This window comes from Elgaria multicarinata, chromosome 8 (assembly GCF_023053635.1).
Source record: "Elgaria multicarinata webbii isolate HBS135686 ecotype San Diego chromosome 8, rElgMul1.1.pri, whole genome shotgun sequence".
Lineage (NCBI taxonomy): Eukaryota > Metazoa > Chordata > Lepidosauria > Squamata > Anguidae > Elgaria > Elgaria multicarinata.
In genome coordinates this window covers 41,032,617-41,048,429 of record NC_086178.1, presented here as the reverse complement: position 1 = coordinate 41,048,429, position 15,813 = coordinate 41,032,617, and the positions used below count along the sequence as shown (strand labels likewise).

Below are 15,813 nucleotides of genomic sequence, written 5' to 3'. Positions count from 1 at the left end.
TACCTCTATATCCTGCTTGGTGTGGCTCCTGCTTTTTATATACTGCTTTCATAGTGCAATATCCTGCTTGGTGTAGATTAAGCCTATGTCTACTAGATCACCCCTGTCCACATGTTTACTGACACTCTCAAAGAACTCTAAAGGGTTACTGAGGCAAGGCTTACCTTTGTGGAAGCCATGCTAATTCTTTTTCAGCAGGGCTTGTCCTTCTATATGCTTACTAATTTTACCTTTAATAATGGATTTCAACCAATTTACCTGGCACAGACATTCCAGTCCTCTGGTACAGAGGCTGATCTTAGGAACATATTATATATTTTTGTAAGAAAACCAGCAGTTTCACATTTGACTTCTTTAATATCTCTAGGAAAGTACCATCTGGGTCAGGTGATTTATTAGCTTTCAGTCTGTCAATCCTTCTGCTCCAGATGAGGTCAGTAGAACCAGAAATTTCCTAATTTGGAGCTGTTAGGATTGAGGGGGGGTGTCTAATGGCAGATCCCCTTCATTACAAAGGTCTCTCCCCGCCCAAAAAAAGAATCATAATAGGCTGTCAGTAGTCAGGTTAAATTTGCTGTTACATCGTAGTTTGTTCAATTGCTTGGGGAGTTTCTAACCATTCCTGCTAAAGACCCCTCCCTTCAGTCCAGCTCTTGGAAAAAAATAAAAGGGGAATATTGGTGTAATGGAGCTATGGATCCCAGGATTGGAAGTACCAAAAAGCCCTGCACGTTTTTAGTTGCAATCAGTAGCTGAGAAAAAATGGATTCCCCAACAATATATTGTTGTCAGCTATCCTTGCGCTAGTGCAAAGTATTTTGGGGTAGCTTGGTCTTGAATGGACAATTAAGGCCCGTTTGCTATACAAAGAAAATAGAATAGGGGGTGGGAGAGAGGTGAATTAACACAGTTGCCACTACACCGCTGAAGAGGAAGCTTCCTTGGATTTACTTGGCCAAAGCACAGAAGGCAGAGGACTTAACATAACCTAGCAATCATGCTGGTTTGCACACGGGGAACATTTTAGTGAGAAATTTTCTTTTAAAACCATGCAGCTAAATGTTCAGCTATTTAGAGTGCAATCCTATGCAGGTTTAGGCAGAAAAAACCATCCTACAACTCTCAGCATTCCCCAGCTGGTATTACTAGGTAAGGAATGCTGGGAGTTGTAGGACTTTTCCCCCTGTCTAAACCTGCATAGGACTGCACCCTTAAAAAGCTTATTGAGGGAGGAGAGGAAAAATAAGAGGACGTAACAATCACACAGAGAGAATCCCAAATAAAAACCAATAGAGTCAAGCCTTTGAGAACATGTGTAGAGTACATTGCACAGAAAAGGGACTGTACTGTGCATCTTTGGAGTCCTAATTGGGTGTTACCAGGAAGACAAAGAACTAGTCCAATTCTCTAACAATACACAACACGGTCTCTCACTGCACCAGATAATAACTGCTAGGGTAAAACTAACTGTATACAAACAAGAATTGTAGTATTAAAAAATCTAATGGGATTTTACTTTCATCATTTGAAATAAAAATGTTGCTTAAACTAAGGAGAGAGAAATACAAAAATAACCCTAATCAAATACATTCACCAACTCTTTAGCTTAGTGATTCAGGCCTTTAATTTTATTCCTCTCCTTCTTAAAAGGTACAGGTTTTTGTTCTCTTTCAAACATGTGCAATTGTGGACCTTCCACTGAAGAAAATATCACAGAATTGGGCTTTCACAGCAGCACTTGGATGTTTCCATGCAGGAAAAACCTGCAGACACATGTTAGTTTGAGCGGTTTCCTTTGTCTATTCTACTTCTTGCTGCCAAACACACCCACAACCTCATTTGAGAGAGGGGTGATGTAAGGAGCAAAGAGCAAAGCTAAACAAAAGGAGAGGAAGGGAAGAGAAACAAGATCTACAAAATAGTATACATTGATAAGGGGGAAGGGAAAGTAACCATTCTCCCCATGCTGGCTGGAGATGGTTGGAGTTGTAGTCCAACACATCTGGAGAGCACCTGGTTGGGGATGAATGGTCTGATGTAGAATGGTCTTGTAACAGCAGATATATTCCTTAAAAAGCATCCAAACACGAGTTCAGAAAAATTGGAAAACATAATATTTAAAAAGTTAACATACAAAATTTAAAAACAATTTAAAACAGCTAAAATCAATTACAATGAGATACCAGGACCTGCTAAAACAACTGACATTAAAATCCAACCATATGCTGTCAAATGCCTGGGAGTAGAGGGCAGTTTTAAGCTGGTGCTGAACAGATGGTCATGTTGGCAACAGGTGAACCTCAGTGGGGCTATCATTCCATGGGAGGGGGGCTACCACTGATAAGGTCTTTTCCTAGTTATAAGAATAGTTCCATGATCTTGCAGAACTCCCATTCATTTCCCTGTGGGGCGTGGATAGTTTAACTTCCCAAGTGCAGTGACCATTTCATTTGAATGAGGCATGTACCCTGTCCAATGTGCCTCCTCCAAGACCCTTTCATTTGCTTTTGTCAACTGGACAGGCCCCTGGGGCTCAATTCTAGTTCATATTTAGTCAGATAACCAGAACATGGGTTACGATGAATGGCCCCTTTCTTTCTTTTCTGGCATGGGTGCTGTGCCTTTAATACCTGCAATGAGGAGCACAGATGTTTCAGACTTCAACTGCCATCAGCCCAGCCACCATGGCCCTTTGCCAGGAATTCTGGGAGCTGTCATCCAAAACATTTTGAAGGCACAAGGTTAAGGAAAGCTGATATAGAGTGAATGGGACCCAAACTCTATCTGTTGGATTTCTGCCTGTCGAGCAATTCTAGTTCTAGTGAGAATCCTGTTCCTGCTGTGGTACAATTCATCAAAAGAGTCGATTTGCTATGGTTTCAAAAAGGGCAACATATCTACCTTATCACTCAACAACAGTTTTGTGTGTGACAACTGTTAAGACAATCACCACTGTCTGTACTTTTTGCATTTCAATTTCCTCTGACAACAGAGTTCACATCCCTCCCCACTGCCACCTCCCCCACCATTCCGCTGCAATGTGTATATAAATTTGAGGTTAACATTTCATGCATCTGATGAAGGGGACAGTGTCCACAAAAGCTTATGCCAGCATCACAAGCTGTTTTGACTTTTGTTGAGCCGGTTTAAAGCAGTCTCATCAGAGCCACGCTTGCAACAAGCGAGAGGCTTCAAAGGAAAAAGAGAATACTTTGATTCGACACGTGATAACTAGGAAGCAAAGCAAGGTTGAAACGAGTGGGACCTCTTTTTGCGTTAAGTAATGCTACATAGCTAGTGCCAAAGGGAGGGGGGCAAGCCTCCTCCATAGCTAGATCCCTGCTAATGAAAGGAATGGTGTTTTTTTTTTCACTTACAAATTATAACTGGAAATTAAAATAAATAGGGCCATGGCAACTCGAAGCATGCTTATCAGAGAGTTAACATCACCAAAATCAGTGTAAGATTTACTTCAGAACTTCAGAGAAGAAAAGTTTAGAATGGTAGTGTTCGTAATTATTTAACTTTATTAAACACTTGTTAAAATATATTTTTGTCTAGGCATTTTACAATACTGATTTATTTTTTAAAAAAAATTCTAATAAAATCACCAATGTAAAATGAATAAATGTGCCAATGCATCACAAAATACAACATTACACTGCAAGGACTAAGATAATAAAGTGAAATGCACCGCTGTTTGTCTTTCAGAAATTTAACATTGGGGACAAAATTTGCCTTCCCTCCCAGTGCTCAAATGCACTTTTTTGTGTCTTTTTATTCCCATATATTGCGGCGCCCCTGCAGCTACTCTCCGATTCAGAGCTCAGGACCAGATCTACACCAATTATTATTATTATTATTATTTATTTATATAGCACCATCAATGTACATGGTGCTGCACAGAGTAAAACAGTAAATAGCAAGACCCTGCCGCATAGGCTTACATTCTAATAAACCAAGCCAGATATTGCACTATGAAAGCGGTATGTAAACGGCAGGAGCCACACTACTGCGTTATAGCGATATTGAAGTGCACTGACAACTGTTGGGGCCCATGACACATACCATATTCCGCTCTCATGGTGCTATATCCTGCTTGGTGTAGATCTGGCCCTGGTCTCTCCCTCCTCTCGCGGCTACGTCCAGCCAAGGGCCCCCACCCCGTCTCCAGTTAAAGAAAACCCACCCCTCTTAACGGGTTCGGTTAACGCGGCCGCCTCCACGTGGCCCCTTCTTCATCAGCGATCGCCTCGGCGCTTTGCATGAAAACGACCCGTTGCTTGCTCTCCCAGGGCTGATCCAGGGGGACTAGAAAAGTTGGCCTCGAGGAGTTCGCGACGGGGCGAACGCTGCGCGATGACTGAACAGAGTAGGAGGGGCAGCCGGGAGCTTCGCGGCGGTTTGATTGAATCCTCGTCCTGGGGGCTGGATGTCTCCAAACTTGGAAGGAGCAGCGCGCTCGGCTATCGCTCCCCGGCGTTGGGTAATGGAGTGGCCAACCGCTGGAGCACTAGGACCCCGCCTTGCTCTAGGAGGGAGGCGAGAAAGGTCTGCTTATTGCTTTTGCCCTTTCGGTGCCATCCCTCGTAAAACCTCGGTGGCCTTTTGCTTTCTGGCACAGTCCAAGGCAACATGAAGGTCGAATTTGCCCCGCTCAACATTCCCCTGGCGAGGAGAGGACAGACCGCCGCTGTGTTTCAATGGGTCTTCTCCTTCCTGCTATTAGGTAACCGAATATGCCTTAGGCGCGTTTGCTTTCGTTGTTTTTGCGGCCGATCTTAACCATGGGTGCTTGGAAGGAAATTCTACTGTTGAGTTCAGTGGGGACTTAACTTCCCAGCCATGAACGTAGTCATCCGCTTGAGGCTGGAGCAATCATGTACACACGTGCTTGGGAATAAGCCCAACTCAACCTAGTACAATTTATTTTTCCTAGTAAATATGTATAGCAGCTTTCCTCAACCTGGCGACTTCCAGGTGTGTTGGACTACAACTCCCAGTATCCCTAGCCAGCTGGCTGGGAGTTGTAGTTCAACACATCTGGAAACACCAGGTTAGTGAAAGTTCTCTTGGGGGAACCAGTATTAATGAGGTGATGTGGTCACTGTGGAGTTCTGAGTAATTCTGTTCACCTGAAAATGAATCTTTAGCTGGTACAGCCTTCCCCAACCCAATCCAGTGCCCTTCAGATGGGATGGACTGCAATTCCCATCAGTCCCAACCATCATGGCTATTGCTGCATGGCCAAGAGCTTGTACATTCTTGCTAGGACTTTTTAATACAGAAAACAATTCTAATATTGCAAGTTACAACAGGGAGAGGAACTGGAAGCTATGCAAGTACTGCTGAAGTTATCATGAGAGTATTTATTTATTATTTATTACATTTTTATACCACCCAATAGCCGAAGCTCTCTGTAGAATTGAATTCTATTATATGGACAGAGAAGAACAAAAATAAGTGTGGTTGTACCCTGACATAATGCTTCTATACAGCCCATTTTCCTATTCCTTGAATTTTTTAGATAGTTAGAAGTGGTACTGTGATTTGTGTATTTCCAAAACAAAAAAACAAATTCCATATTAAATTATTTTTATTCTTTGTTACTACTTCGCAGAGGCATAACCATGGCCTGCTCATTTCAACCACTTCATTGGTTATCTGAAATGAGCTGCTTCTAAGGCCTTAGCTAGACCTAAGGTTTATCCCGGGATCGTCCTGGGGTCATCCCTGTTCATGTAAATGACACACAGGATATCCCTGGAGCAGGCAGGGATGACCCCGGGACAATCCTGGGATAAACCTTAGGTCTAGCTAAGGCCCAAGTTCCTTCACTCTCTAGCCATTAAGCAATTTCTTACAGCTTCAATTTTCGAATCTAAATATTGGTTTGGCTTTTTTATCATGTTCTTTTCATCGTCTACATTCTAAATAATTGTTGATTAAGTCTTAACCACGATTGCTTGACTATAACCATAAAAGAAGTTTCTGCCTGCTGCTGAGATTTTTATTTGAATAAGGGTGTTTATCCAGATAGCGCTTTCCACCATATAGCATTGCTGAAAGCAAGGTAAATAGTTCCCATTCTACTGTTCGGACCAATATGGATTACACCACCCACATGTGACTTCTGGTGATTCAGGAAGCACGTCCTTTGATGTACAGTAAAACCATATTTTTCTATTGCTACAGTGTTGAATTGTAAACTAGCCTGAGCTTTGGAAAAGTCAAGGTAGAAATGCTTTAAACAAAGTCAACAAAAAGAAAGAGAGAGAGAGAAAATATACTTTGGTCATTCTTGACTGTCTGAACATCAGAGGTGTTATAGCTGATGAAAGGTTTCTTCTGTTGCAAAGTCTTATGTTTAAACCCCTGTCTTGATAGTTTTTTAAAGGCTGCCAAATGTACAGAACATTTTCATCATATCTGCTTGACGTCTGGGAAATCAGTCTTCATTGTGTGTGTACAGTTCCTTTTGTGAAGCCACAAGTGCTTAGCAATATGACTTCTCTCCTGTCTAGCTTTTCTATTTCCTGTTCTGAAAGCAGTCTAGTTCCACAATCCTAAATAAATTTACATGGAAGTAAGTCTCATTGATTTCAAAAAATAGTTCCAGGTAAATGTGTTTTGGGTTACTACCAGAGTCATTAAGATCTAAAATCATCCTGCATAAAGGAATCAGTCTAATCTCAGTAAATGGAAGTAAGTATGTGGAATAGCTTCTAGAGGGCAATCTAAACTCAAGTAATTCTATTAAACAATGTGCAAGAATCCCTGAGGAACAGCTCGCAGATTTGCATGTTGGTTAATGCTTAAAGCAAACTTTTTTAACTGCTGTGTTTTTTAGAACTGTATCATTTATGATAGCAAAGCTCTGTCTATGTACAGAGAGGCAGTAAGTCTATGTACACTGGTTGCTGGGGAACATGGAAGGCAAAAGGAAGAGGGGCTGACCAAGGGCAAGATGGATGGATGATATTCTGGAGGTGACGGACTTGACCTTGGGGGGGCTAGGGGGGTGCGACGGCTGACAGAAAGCTCTGGCGTGGGCTGGTCCATGAAGTCACGAAGAGTGGGAAGCGACTGAACGAATAAACAACAACAAAGTGTATAAATTAAGCAAAGCGGCAGTAATTGCAACTTGTCCTGTAAAGCATCCAAAGATCACTCTGATGGTGTGTACATTCTTTTGATTGCTGCTACCTGATTTATGAGGAGTCTTTGAGGCACTCCAATCAAGAATGAGTATACCATAGCACAGCCTCCCCAAATCTAACATCCAGTAGATGTATTGGACTGCAACTCCCATAATTCCCAGTCCGCATCGCCTTTGGGCATGCTGGCTGGGAATTATGGGAGCTGCAGTTTATTTTATTTATTTATTTATTGAATTTCTATACCACCCAATAACAGAAGCTCACTGGACGGTTCACAAAAATTAAAACCATGAAGTACAATTCAAAGTATATAACAAGCAACAGTATAAAAATACAATGTAAAAGTACAATATATAAAAGCACAACCAGGATAAGACCGAGCAGCAATGCAGAGATTTATACAGATTTAAAATACAGTTTTAAAACAGCAGGGTTAAAAGACTAAGATAATAAACTGTTAAAATACTGGGAAAATAACACATCTGGGGATGTGAGGTTGGGGGAGGCTGCCATGACACTCGGTAGTAAAATCTATGCATCAAATGCTTATAGACTAAGAGACTCACAGTTGTTTAGGGGTTCTTTAGATGATGACATGATGCTCCAGTTTCACTTCTCTTTCTTTCAGAGCAGTTTCTGGGTGGGGGGGTTAGAAAGGGGGAAATGAGGTATTATTTCTGAAAGCGCTGTTTGCACTTGCGTATTTGTGCTATTCCACTATAGCACAACACCACCTTGAGATTATGTAGTGGAAAAGCAGGAAAGGAAAAGCTCTTTGTGTAGATCTCAATTCTGCGATGAAACTGAAAGTAGATATAGCGATTAACAGCCTCATGTAGAAAAACTCTTAAGGCTGTAATCCTAGGGTGACCATATGAAAAGGAGGACAGGGCTCCTGTATCTTTAACAGTTGTATTGAAAAGGGAATTTCAGCAGGTGTCCTTTGTATATATGGAGAACCTGGTGAAATTTCCTCTTCATCACAACAGTTAAAGATGCAGGAGCCCTGCCCTCTTTTAAATCTGATCACTCTAGTATAGCTCCTGCAGCTTTAAGTGTTGTGATGAAGAGGGAATTTCACCAGGTTCTCCATATATACAAATGACACCTGCTGAAATTCCCTTTTCTATGCAGCTGTTAAAGATACAGGAACCCTGTCCTCCTTTCCATATGGTCACCCTAGTGATCCTAAAGCACACATATCTGGGAGTAAGTCCCTTTGAAGTCAGTAGGGCTTACTTCTGAGTAGACCTATATAATATTGTGCTGTGTTTCTACATACAGTTATGTGGTACATGTTTCACACATTTCAGGTATCTACACAGGGTGGTAACCTAGGTATACGATTGGGAGATGGGCTTGTGATCACCAGCTTTGTCATTGGAAGAGATCAATATAAATATACTTTATTGGAACATTTAATTTTGGTTCCTTTTTTCCCGACTTCCTGTTCAAATTTCTTTATTATGTACTGGAAAATGGAGATGGTGACTCCTAGAACACTGCAGAGAGGCAATTAGGCCTGTGGGGAAACTGGGGCTAAGCAGGGATTTCTACACACCTCTCAGCCCTTTTCCTCAAGAAAGAGGTGAAACTCAAAAGGTGCTAAGATAATTATTTATTTATAGAAGCGCTCCAACTTTTTGTCTAAAATTAGGAAAGAAATGGGAGTACTTCTGTAAATAAATAAATTTCTTCAGTACCTTTGTCTCCCTTTTCTTCTTTGTCCTAAAATTATTGTTTCCTTCCTGTGTTCTGAGTTTGGGGGTTGTATGCAATGGTAATCCTACTTACAGTAGATCCATTTGGCCAGTTCACATGACATGACACCCAACCATGGGTTGATTAACTCTCAGGTTACTGGGGCATGTGCCTTCTGCCATTATGAATATGTAACCCCAGTCAGGGGTTATTGTGGCTTGTGTCGTATGAACCAGGTTGGTGGGGGTTATTTGAGGGTTAAACAACCTTTGCATAACCTAAAAGACACCATGGGTTTTGCGAGGGCTATTCAACCCTCAAATAACTCCCACCACCCAGGTTTGGATGACATGACAAGCCATGGTAATCCCCGGGAAGGGTTGCATATTCATAATGGCAGAAGGTACATGCTGTGAGGGTTAATTAACCTATGGTGGGCTGTCATGTTGTCTGAACCAAGTCACTGAAATTAAAAATGTCATGACTAGCTTGAGACCCAATGTGTGGGGTAATAGAGTGTTGGACTGGGAGTTGAGATAACTGGGTTCTGGTCTCCACACAGCCATGGAAACTCACTGAATGACTTTGGGCCAGTCACAGATGCTCAACCTAACCTACCTCAAAAGGTGGTGGTTGTAAAGATAAAATGAAGAGGATGATGATTATGTACATCACTTTAAGTTCCTTGGAGGGAAGAAGGTGGGATATAAATAAAATAAATAAAAATAACTTAACTTATGGTAGACTCATTTATTTCAATGAGTCTACCATAAGTAAAATTATCATTGGAGATGATTTATTGTAGGTTTTCTATTCTTGCCCCTCAGATGTTCCTTCTTAAATTCAAAAATCCCAAAAAGTTAGTACCTGCTTGCCGTCAATACAAACAGTAATGAATGCTTTTCTTTCCATTCTGCACTCTGGTGTTTATCAGTGCTCATTTACTCAGAAGTGAGGTCTAATGATTTCAGTATGATTTATCATGTAACTGTACAAAGATTTTCCACCTGAGGGTGCCAGTGTTTCCTAGGAAATTTTGTCTTATTTCACAAACTAAAACAGATGTTTTCCAGTAGCAGGTAAGACAGGATTCAGCATATAGGTAGTAGGCACAGCAGGGTCAAATTCAGAAAACAACAACAATGCTATGTGCTTTCAGCCATATGGCAGATTGTCTTGTTTTGTTTTATTCTGTACAGTGCCATTAAAATTGATGGCGCTTTATAAATAAATAAATAAATAATAATAATGTGCAATGAATGCAAATGGAATTGTTCTATGGAAATCAAATCACTTGGAATGCAAACATAAAATAAAAGAAGTAATTTCTAAAAAGCTCTCAGTCCCATGGGATAAGGCTCTACCATTTTGTGCTGTCCTTGTTAGCCAATCCAAAAATGGTGATTGTAGGGTGACCATATGAAAAGGAGGACAGGGCTCCTGTATCTTTAACATGGCTTGCCGGGAGAGATTCGTCAACTTAATAGTCTTCCGGAATTTAAGAAAGCCATAAAGACTGATTTCTTCCGGCAGGCCTACCCACTTGAATTTTAAATTTGCCTTTTAATAATATGCTGCTTTTAACAATGTACTAGTTTTAAATGTTTTAATTAGTTATATGATGTTTGCATTTGTGTTGTACCCTGCCTCGATCCAGAGGGAGAGGCGGGTAACAAATAAAATTATTATTATTATTATTTGTATTGAAAAGGAAATTTCAGCAGGTATCATTTGTATATATGGAGAACCTAGTGAAATTTCCTCTTCATCACAACAGTTAAAGCTGCAGGTGCCCTACCCTCTTTTAAATCTGGTCACTCTAGTATAGCTCCTGCACCTTTAACTGTTGTGATGAAGAGGGAATTTCACCAGGTTCTCCATATATACAAGTGACACCTGCTGAAATTCTCTTTTCTATGCAACTGTTAAAGATACAGAAGCCCTGTCCTCCATTTCATATGGTCACCCTAGTGATCGCCTAATTCCTTCTCCTCCCATACCAAGAACCCCACCCACCCATGCGCTCAGCCTTTCCACCAGGGAAAGGCAAGTGGGGAATGTGCTGGTTTGGTTGCTACGTGATTTGGAAGCTATACTTCTATTAATGCAGCCCAAAATAGCATTTGCCTTTCTTGCAGCCATATCGCACTGTTGGCTCATATTCAGCTTGCAATCTACAACAATTCCAAGATCCTTCTCGTTTGTAGTATTGCTGAGCCAAGTATCCCCCATCTTGTAACTGTGCCTTTGGTTTCTATTTCCTAAATGTAGAACTTGGCATTTATCCCTATTAAATTTCATCCTGTTTTTTTCAGCCCAGCACTCCAGCCTATCAAGATCACTTTGAAGTTTGTTTCTGTCTTCCAGGGTATTAGCTATCCCACCCAATTTTGTGTCAACTGCAAATTTGATCAGCGTTCCCTGCACCTCCTCATCCAAATCATTAATAAAAATGTTGAAGAGCACTGGGCCCAGGACTGAGCCCTGAAGTACCCCACTCGTTGCCTCTCCCCAGTTTGAGAAGGTTCCATTGATAAGTACTCTTTGAGTCCGATTCTGTAGCCAACTGTGAATCCACCTAATAGTTGTTCCATCTAGCCCACTTTTAGCTAGTTTGTTAATCAGAATGTCATGTGGTACTTTGTCAAAAGCTTTGCTGAAGTCAAGATATATGACGTCCACAGCGTTCCCACGGTCCACAAGGGAGGTTACCTTATCAAAAAATGAGATCAAATTTGTCTGACAGGACTTGTTCTTGACAAATCCATGTTGGCTTCTAGTGATCACCGCATTGATTTCAAGGTGTTTACAGATTGACTTCTTTATAATCTGCTCCAGAATTTTCCCAGGGATGGATGTCAGACTGACTGGTCTGTAGTTCCTAGGTTCTTCCTTTTTGCCCTTTTTGAAGATAGGGACAACATTAGCCCTCCTCCAGTCATCCGGCACCTCACCCATCTTCCACGATTTTGCAAAGATAATAGACAAAGGTTCTGAGAGTTCTTCCGCTAGCTCCTTCATTACTCTAGGATGTAGTTCATCGGGCCCTGGAGATTTGAACTCATTCAAGGAAATTAGGTGTTCTTTGACCACTTGTTTATCAATCTCAAACTGTAATCCTGCCCCCTCAACTTCTGCTTCACTTTTTCCAGGGGGGTCATAGACCCGCTTTTGGGAGAAGACTGAGGCAAAGTAGGAATTGAGCACTTCAGCCTTTTCTTTGTCATCTGTTATCAATTTGCCATCCTCATTAAGCAGTTGAACCACCATTTCTTTCCTCTGTCTTTTACTACTCACATATCTGAAGAAAGCCTTTTTATTGCTTTTAGCATCCCTCGCTAATCTCAGCTCATTCTGAGCTTTAGCCTTCCTGACGCCATTTCGGCACTTCTGCGCCACTTCTCTGTACTCTTCTTTTGTAGCCTGGCCTTCCTTCCACTTCCTATATGTATCCCTTTTTGTTTTCAGGTCATCTCTAAGCTTTTTGTGGAGCCACATTGGTTTCCTCTGTTGTCTTCTATCTTTTCTCCTTGTTGGAATTGTTTGTAACTGTGCCTTTAAAATTTCCTTTTTTAAATACTCCCACCCATCCTGCACTCCTTTTCTCATTAGGCTCATTTGCCATGGGACCTTACTTATCATAGTTTTTAGTTTATTAATATCAGCTTTCCTAAAATCCAGAGTACGTGTATGGCTACACTCAACTTTTGTCTCCTTCATAATCAAGAATTCAAGTATGATGTGGTCACTTTCCCCCAGAGTTCCCGTAACTGCCACTTTATCCACTAAGTCATCCCTATTGGTCAATATCAAGTCAAGGATTGCCGATCCTCTAGTTCCTTCCTCCACTTTCTGTAGGAGAAAGTTATCACTCACACATGTCAGGAATTTCTTGGAAGGGCCACTTTTGGCAGTATTGGTCTCCCAACAGATATCAGGGTAATTGAAGTCCCCCATCACTACTACATCACACTTCCTTGAAACACTGGAAATTTTTTCTCAAAAGTTTCATCCTCGTCTTCTCCTTGATTGGGTGATCGGTAGTAGACTCCGATTATCATGTTCTTTTTATTCCTTGCCCCATTTATTTTAATCCAGATGCTCTCGATGGGGCTCCCAGTCTGATCCGCCTGCATTTCTGTGCAGGGATAGGTATTTTTAACATATAGTGCAACTCCACCTCCCTTTCTATTTCTTCTCTTCTTTTTAAACAAGTTATATCCTTCAATTGCTATATTCCAGTCATGGGAGTCATCCCACCAGGTTTCAGTTATACCCATCAAGTCGTATTTGCCTTCATGTAATAAGAGTTCAAGTTCGTTCTGTTTGTTTCCCATGCTCTGGGCATTAGTATATAGACATCGAAGACCATGTGTTTTATAGTCTGGCTTTGTTCCTACATTGTTGCGGACACTATTTTGGGGCACTATTGGAGCTGTTCTCTGTACTGTGGTGCCTTGGCCTTCATTCATTGTTGCCTCGAAATTTACATCTCCCGCCCCCGTAAGATTCAGTTTAAAGCCCTCCTGATCAAGTTCTTCATGCTGTGGCCGAACACATTCTTTCCAGCCCTTGTGAGGTGCAACCCATCCCTTGCCAGCAGTCCATGTTCCAAGTAGCGTAGCCCGTGGTCCCAGAATCCAAAACTCTCATGACGGCACCACCTTCGAAGCCAGTCATTCATCCGGAGTATTTTTCTTTCCCTTTCTATTCCTCTTCCAAGAACCGGGAGGATGGATGAGAAAACTATCTGGGCCCCAAAGTTCTTCAGTTTCCTTCCCAGAGCTTCAAAGTCTGAAATGATTTCTTCGTAGCTCTGCTTGGCGACATCATTTGTTCCCACATGGATGAGAAGAAAGGGGTATGTGTCCGTGGGCTTTATGAGCTTCGGTAACCCTTCAGTCACATCTCTAATCTGTGCTCCAGGGAGGCAGCACACCTGGCGAGTCCATGGGTCTTCACGACATACTTGGGTTTCAATCCCACGCAGCAGGGAGTCTCCCACAACGACTACTCTTCTCTTCTTCTTGGTTGACCGACCTTCTGCCTCTTGGTCACTGTTGCATGGTGTCTCCTGTACTTCTTCCTCTGCAAACTGTCCTTCAGTCTCATTCTCCAGAAGCTGAAAGCGGTTGCTTAACTCTAATGGTTCCACCGGTGCAGAATGCCTTCTAATTCTTCTGCTCCTAACTGTCACTCTTTTCCAGGGAGTTTCCTCTTCATTGGCTTTCCTCTCCTCAGCATACTCCACTTCTGCTTCAGCTGGCTGTTGCTCTTCAATCTCATGTGCTTCTTGTTGCTGTTGCAGTTCCACCGTTTGGTCTAAGAACTCCTCGACTTCTCTTATTCCTTGGAGGGTGGACACCCGCTCAAGTCCTCTCACTTTTTGTTCCAAAAGTGCCACCAGCTTGCACTTGTTGCAGGTATACGCCATATTGAGCTCAGGCAGAAACACAAACATTGCACATCCTTTGCAGGTCACCACCTCTAGGGACTCCTTTCCATCCATATTGTCGATTTCTGCTTTGGTTTTTTCCTTTTTGATTATAGTGGAATTGCCTTTGCTTTGTCCTGTCCTCTCAGAAGGTATACAACTATGAGTATGTCTTAAGGGAAAGTAAGATGTTTTGGTTGTTGTTGTTTTTTTGGTGGTGGTGGTTTTGTGGGGTTTTTTTTCTCTTTATGTTTTTCTTTGTTTTTCCCACCTCTTTTTTTTTCTTAGAGGCCTCCCCCTTGACCTCCCCTGCCGAACTCCCCCTGTAAAACTCCTGTTTGTTCTTCCTGTTCGCTCGCTCCCTGGGAACTGGCTTACTTTTCTAGCTTCTACTTGAGCTGGGCCAGCTGCTCTTCCCTGCTTCTGCTCAGCTCCAAGTCAGGAGCTGAGCATCAACATAAATTTGTCTATACCATCCTGAGACATTTCTCCCTTTTCCTTGTTCACTTATAGAATGCCACAGTGTATATCTGAGCAAGGGCTTGACCTGAATGAAAAATCTGGAGGAGTCTCCCCCTCCTTCCAATCCATGTGGTTAGTAGGGTCAGCCAAATTGCAAGAGGATCCTGCAATAACAGAGCTTTCGTGTCCTTATGAAATGCTTCTCCGGAACTAATAGCAGCTCAAAGCCAAGTGCCTGAATTTACCTCAGTTCATCTGCCTTGCTTTCTCTCTAGAGTCTGCCAAAGGCTACCCTGCAAAACAGAGCAGACAACTGTAGCAGTTGTTCTCTTATCAATCATCTATAAAGATCAAGGGCGCGGTGTCATGCATAGAGATGAATGTAACTTCATGGGGCTCAGTGCCTGGAAAAAGAGACGAAAGGAGTCTGGTCATTCGTGCTCAACTCAGACAAGGGCTTGTGAATATGGATGGAGCCTTGGTGAGAAGGCCTTTCCAGGGCCAGATCTACACCAAGCAGGATATGACACTTTGAAAATGGTTTGAAAACTGTATAGGGAGTGTGTCCTGGGCCCCAATCGTTGTCACTACTGTTATAAACGGTTTTAAAGCTGTAGTGTAGATCCTGCTCAGGTCTAATATAACTAATAAGATGCACTGTAGTATAAATAAAGAATAAAATTTTAAGAATAATTGGTGAAAAGGGATTAATCTTGACCATAGTCTGCCATTCCACTTGGCTGATTCTTTGTCAGCGAGGGGAATAAACTCTCTTGCTATCCCATCCAATGCTTTGGCAGATCCTACCCCATTTATTATTCATTATTAGAAGCAAAAGCCATGGCAGTGGGCAAGGGCTTCCTGTTTAATCCAATTAGTGTCATGTTTCATTTTACATGTGCAGAACACCCAGTGCAAATTAGGCAAAGGGGAGGTAACGTGCTCCAATACCATGACTTTGAGTGGAACGTTTCTATGGTATCTTTCTTTTTACATTTTTGATCCTTCATAAAATCCTACCTTTAACTGTCTGGATACAGTTCAGTATTCAAGCTG

General features: G+C 41.9%; 1 protein-coding gene across 1 annotated transcript in view; it reads left to right on the top strand.

Moving 5' to 3' along the window:
* The first annotated feature begins 4,635 nt into the window (after nt 1-4,635).
* The window catches only part of MOGAT1 (monoacylglycerol O-acyltransferase 1), a 33,265-nt gene continuing 22,087 nt past the window's right edge, over nt 4,636-15,813 (top strand). Inside the window, exon 1 of the mRNA XM_063131501.1 lies at nt 4,636-4,729. Within this exon, the coding sequence (XP_062987571.1) occupies nt 4,636-4,729 (94 nt within the window). The remainder of the gene's footprint in view (nt 4,730-15,813) is intronic.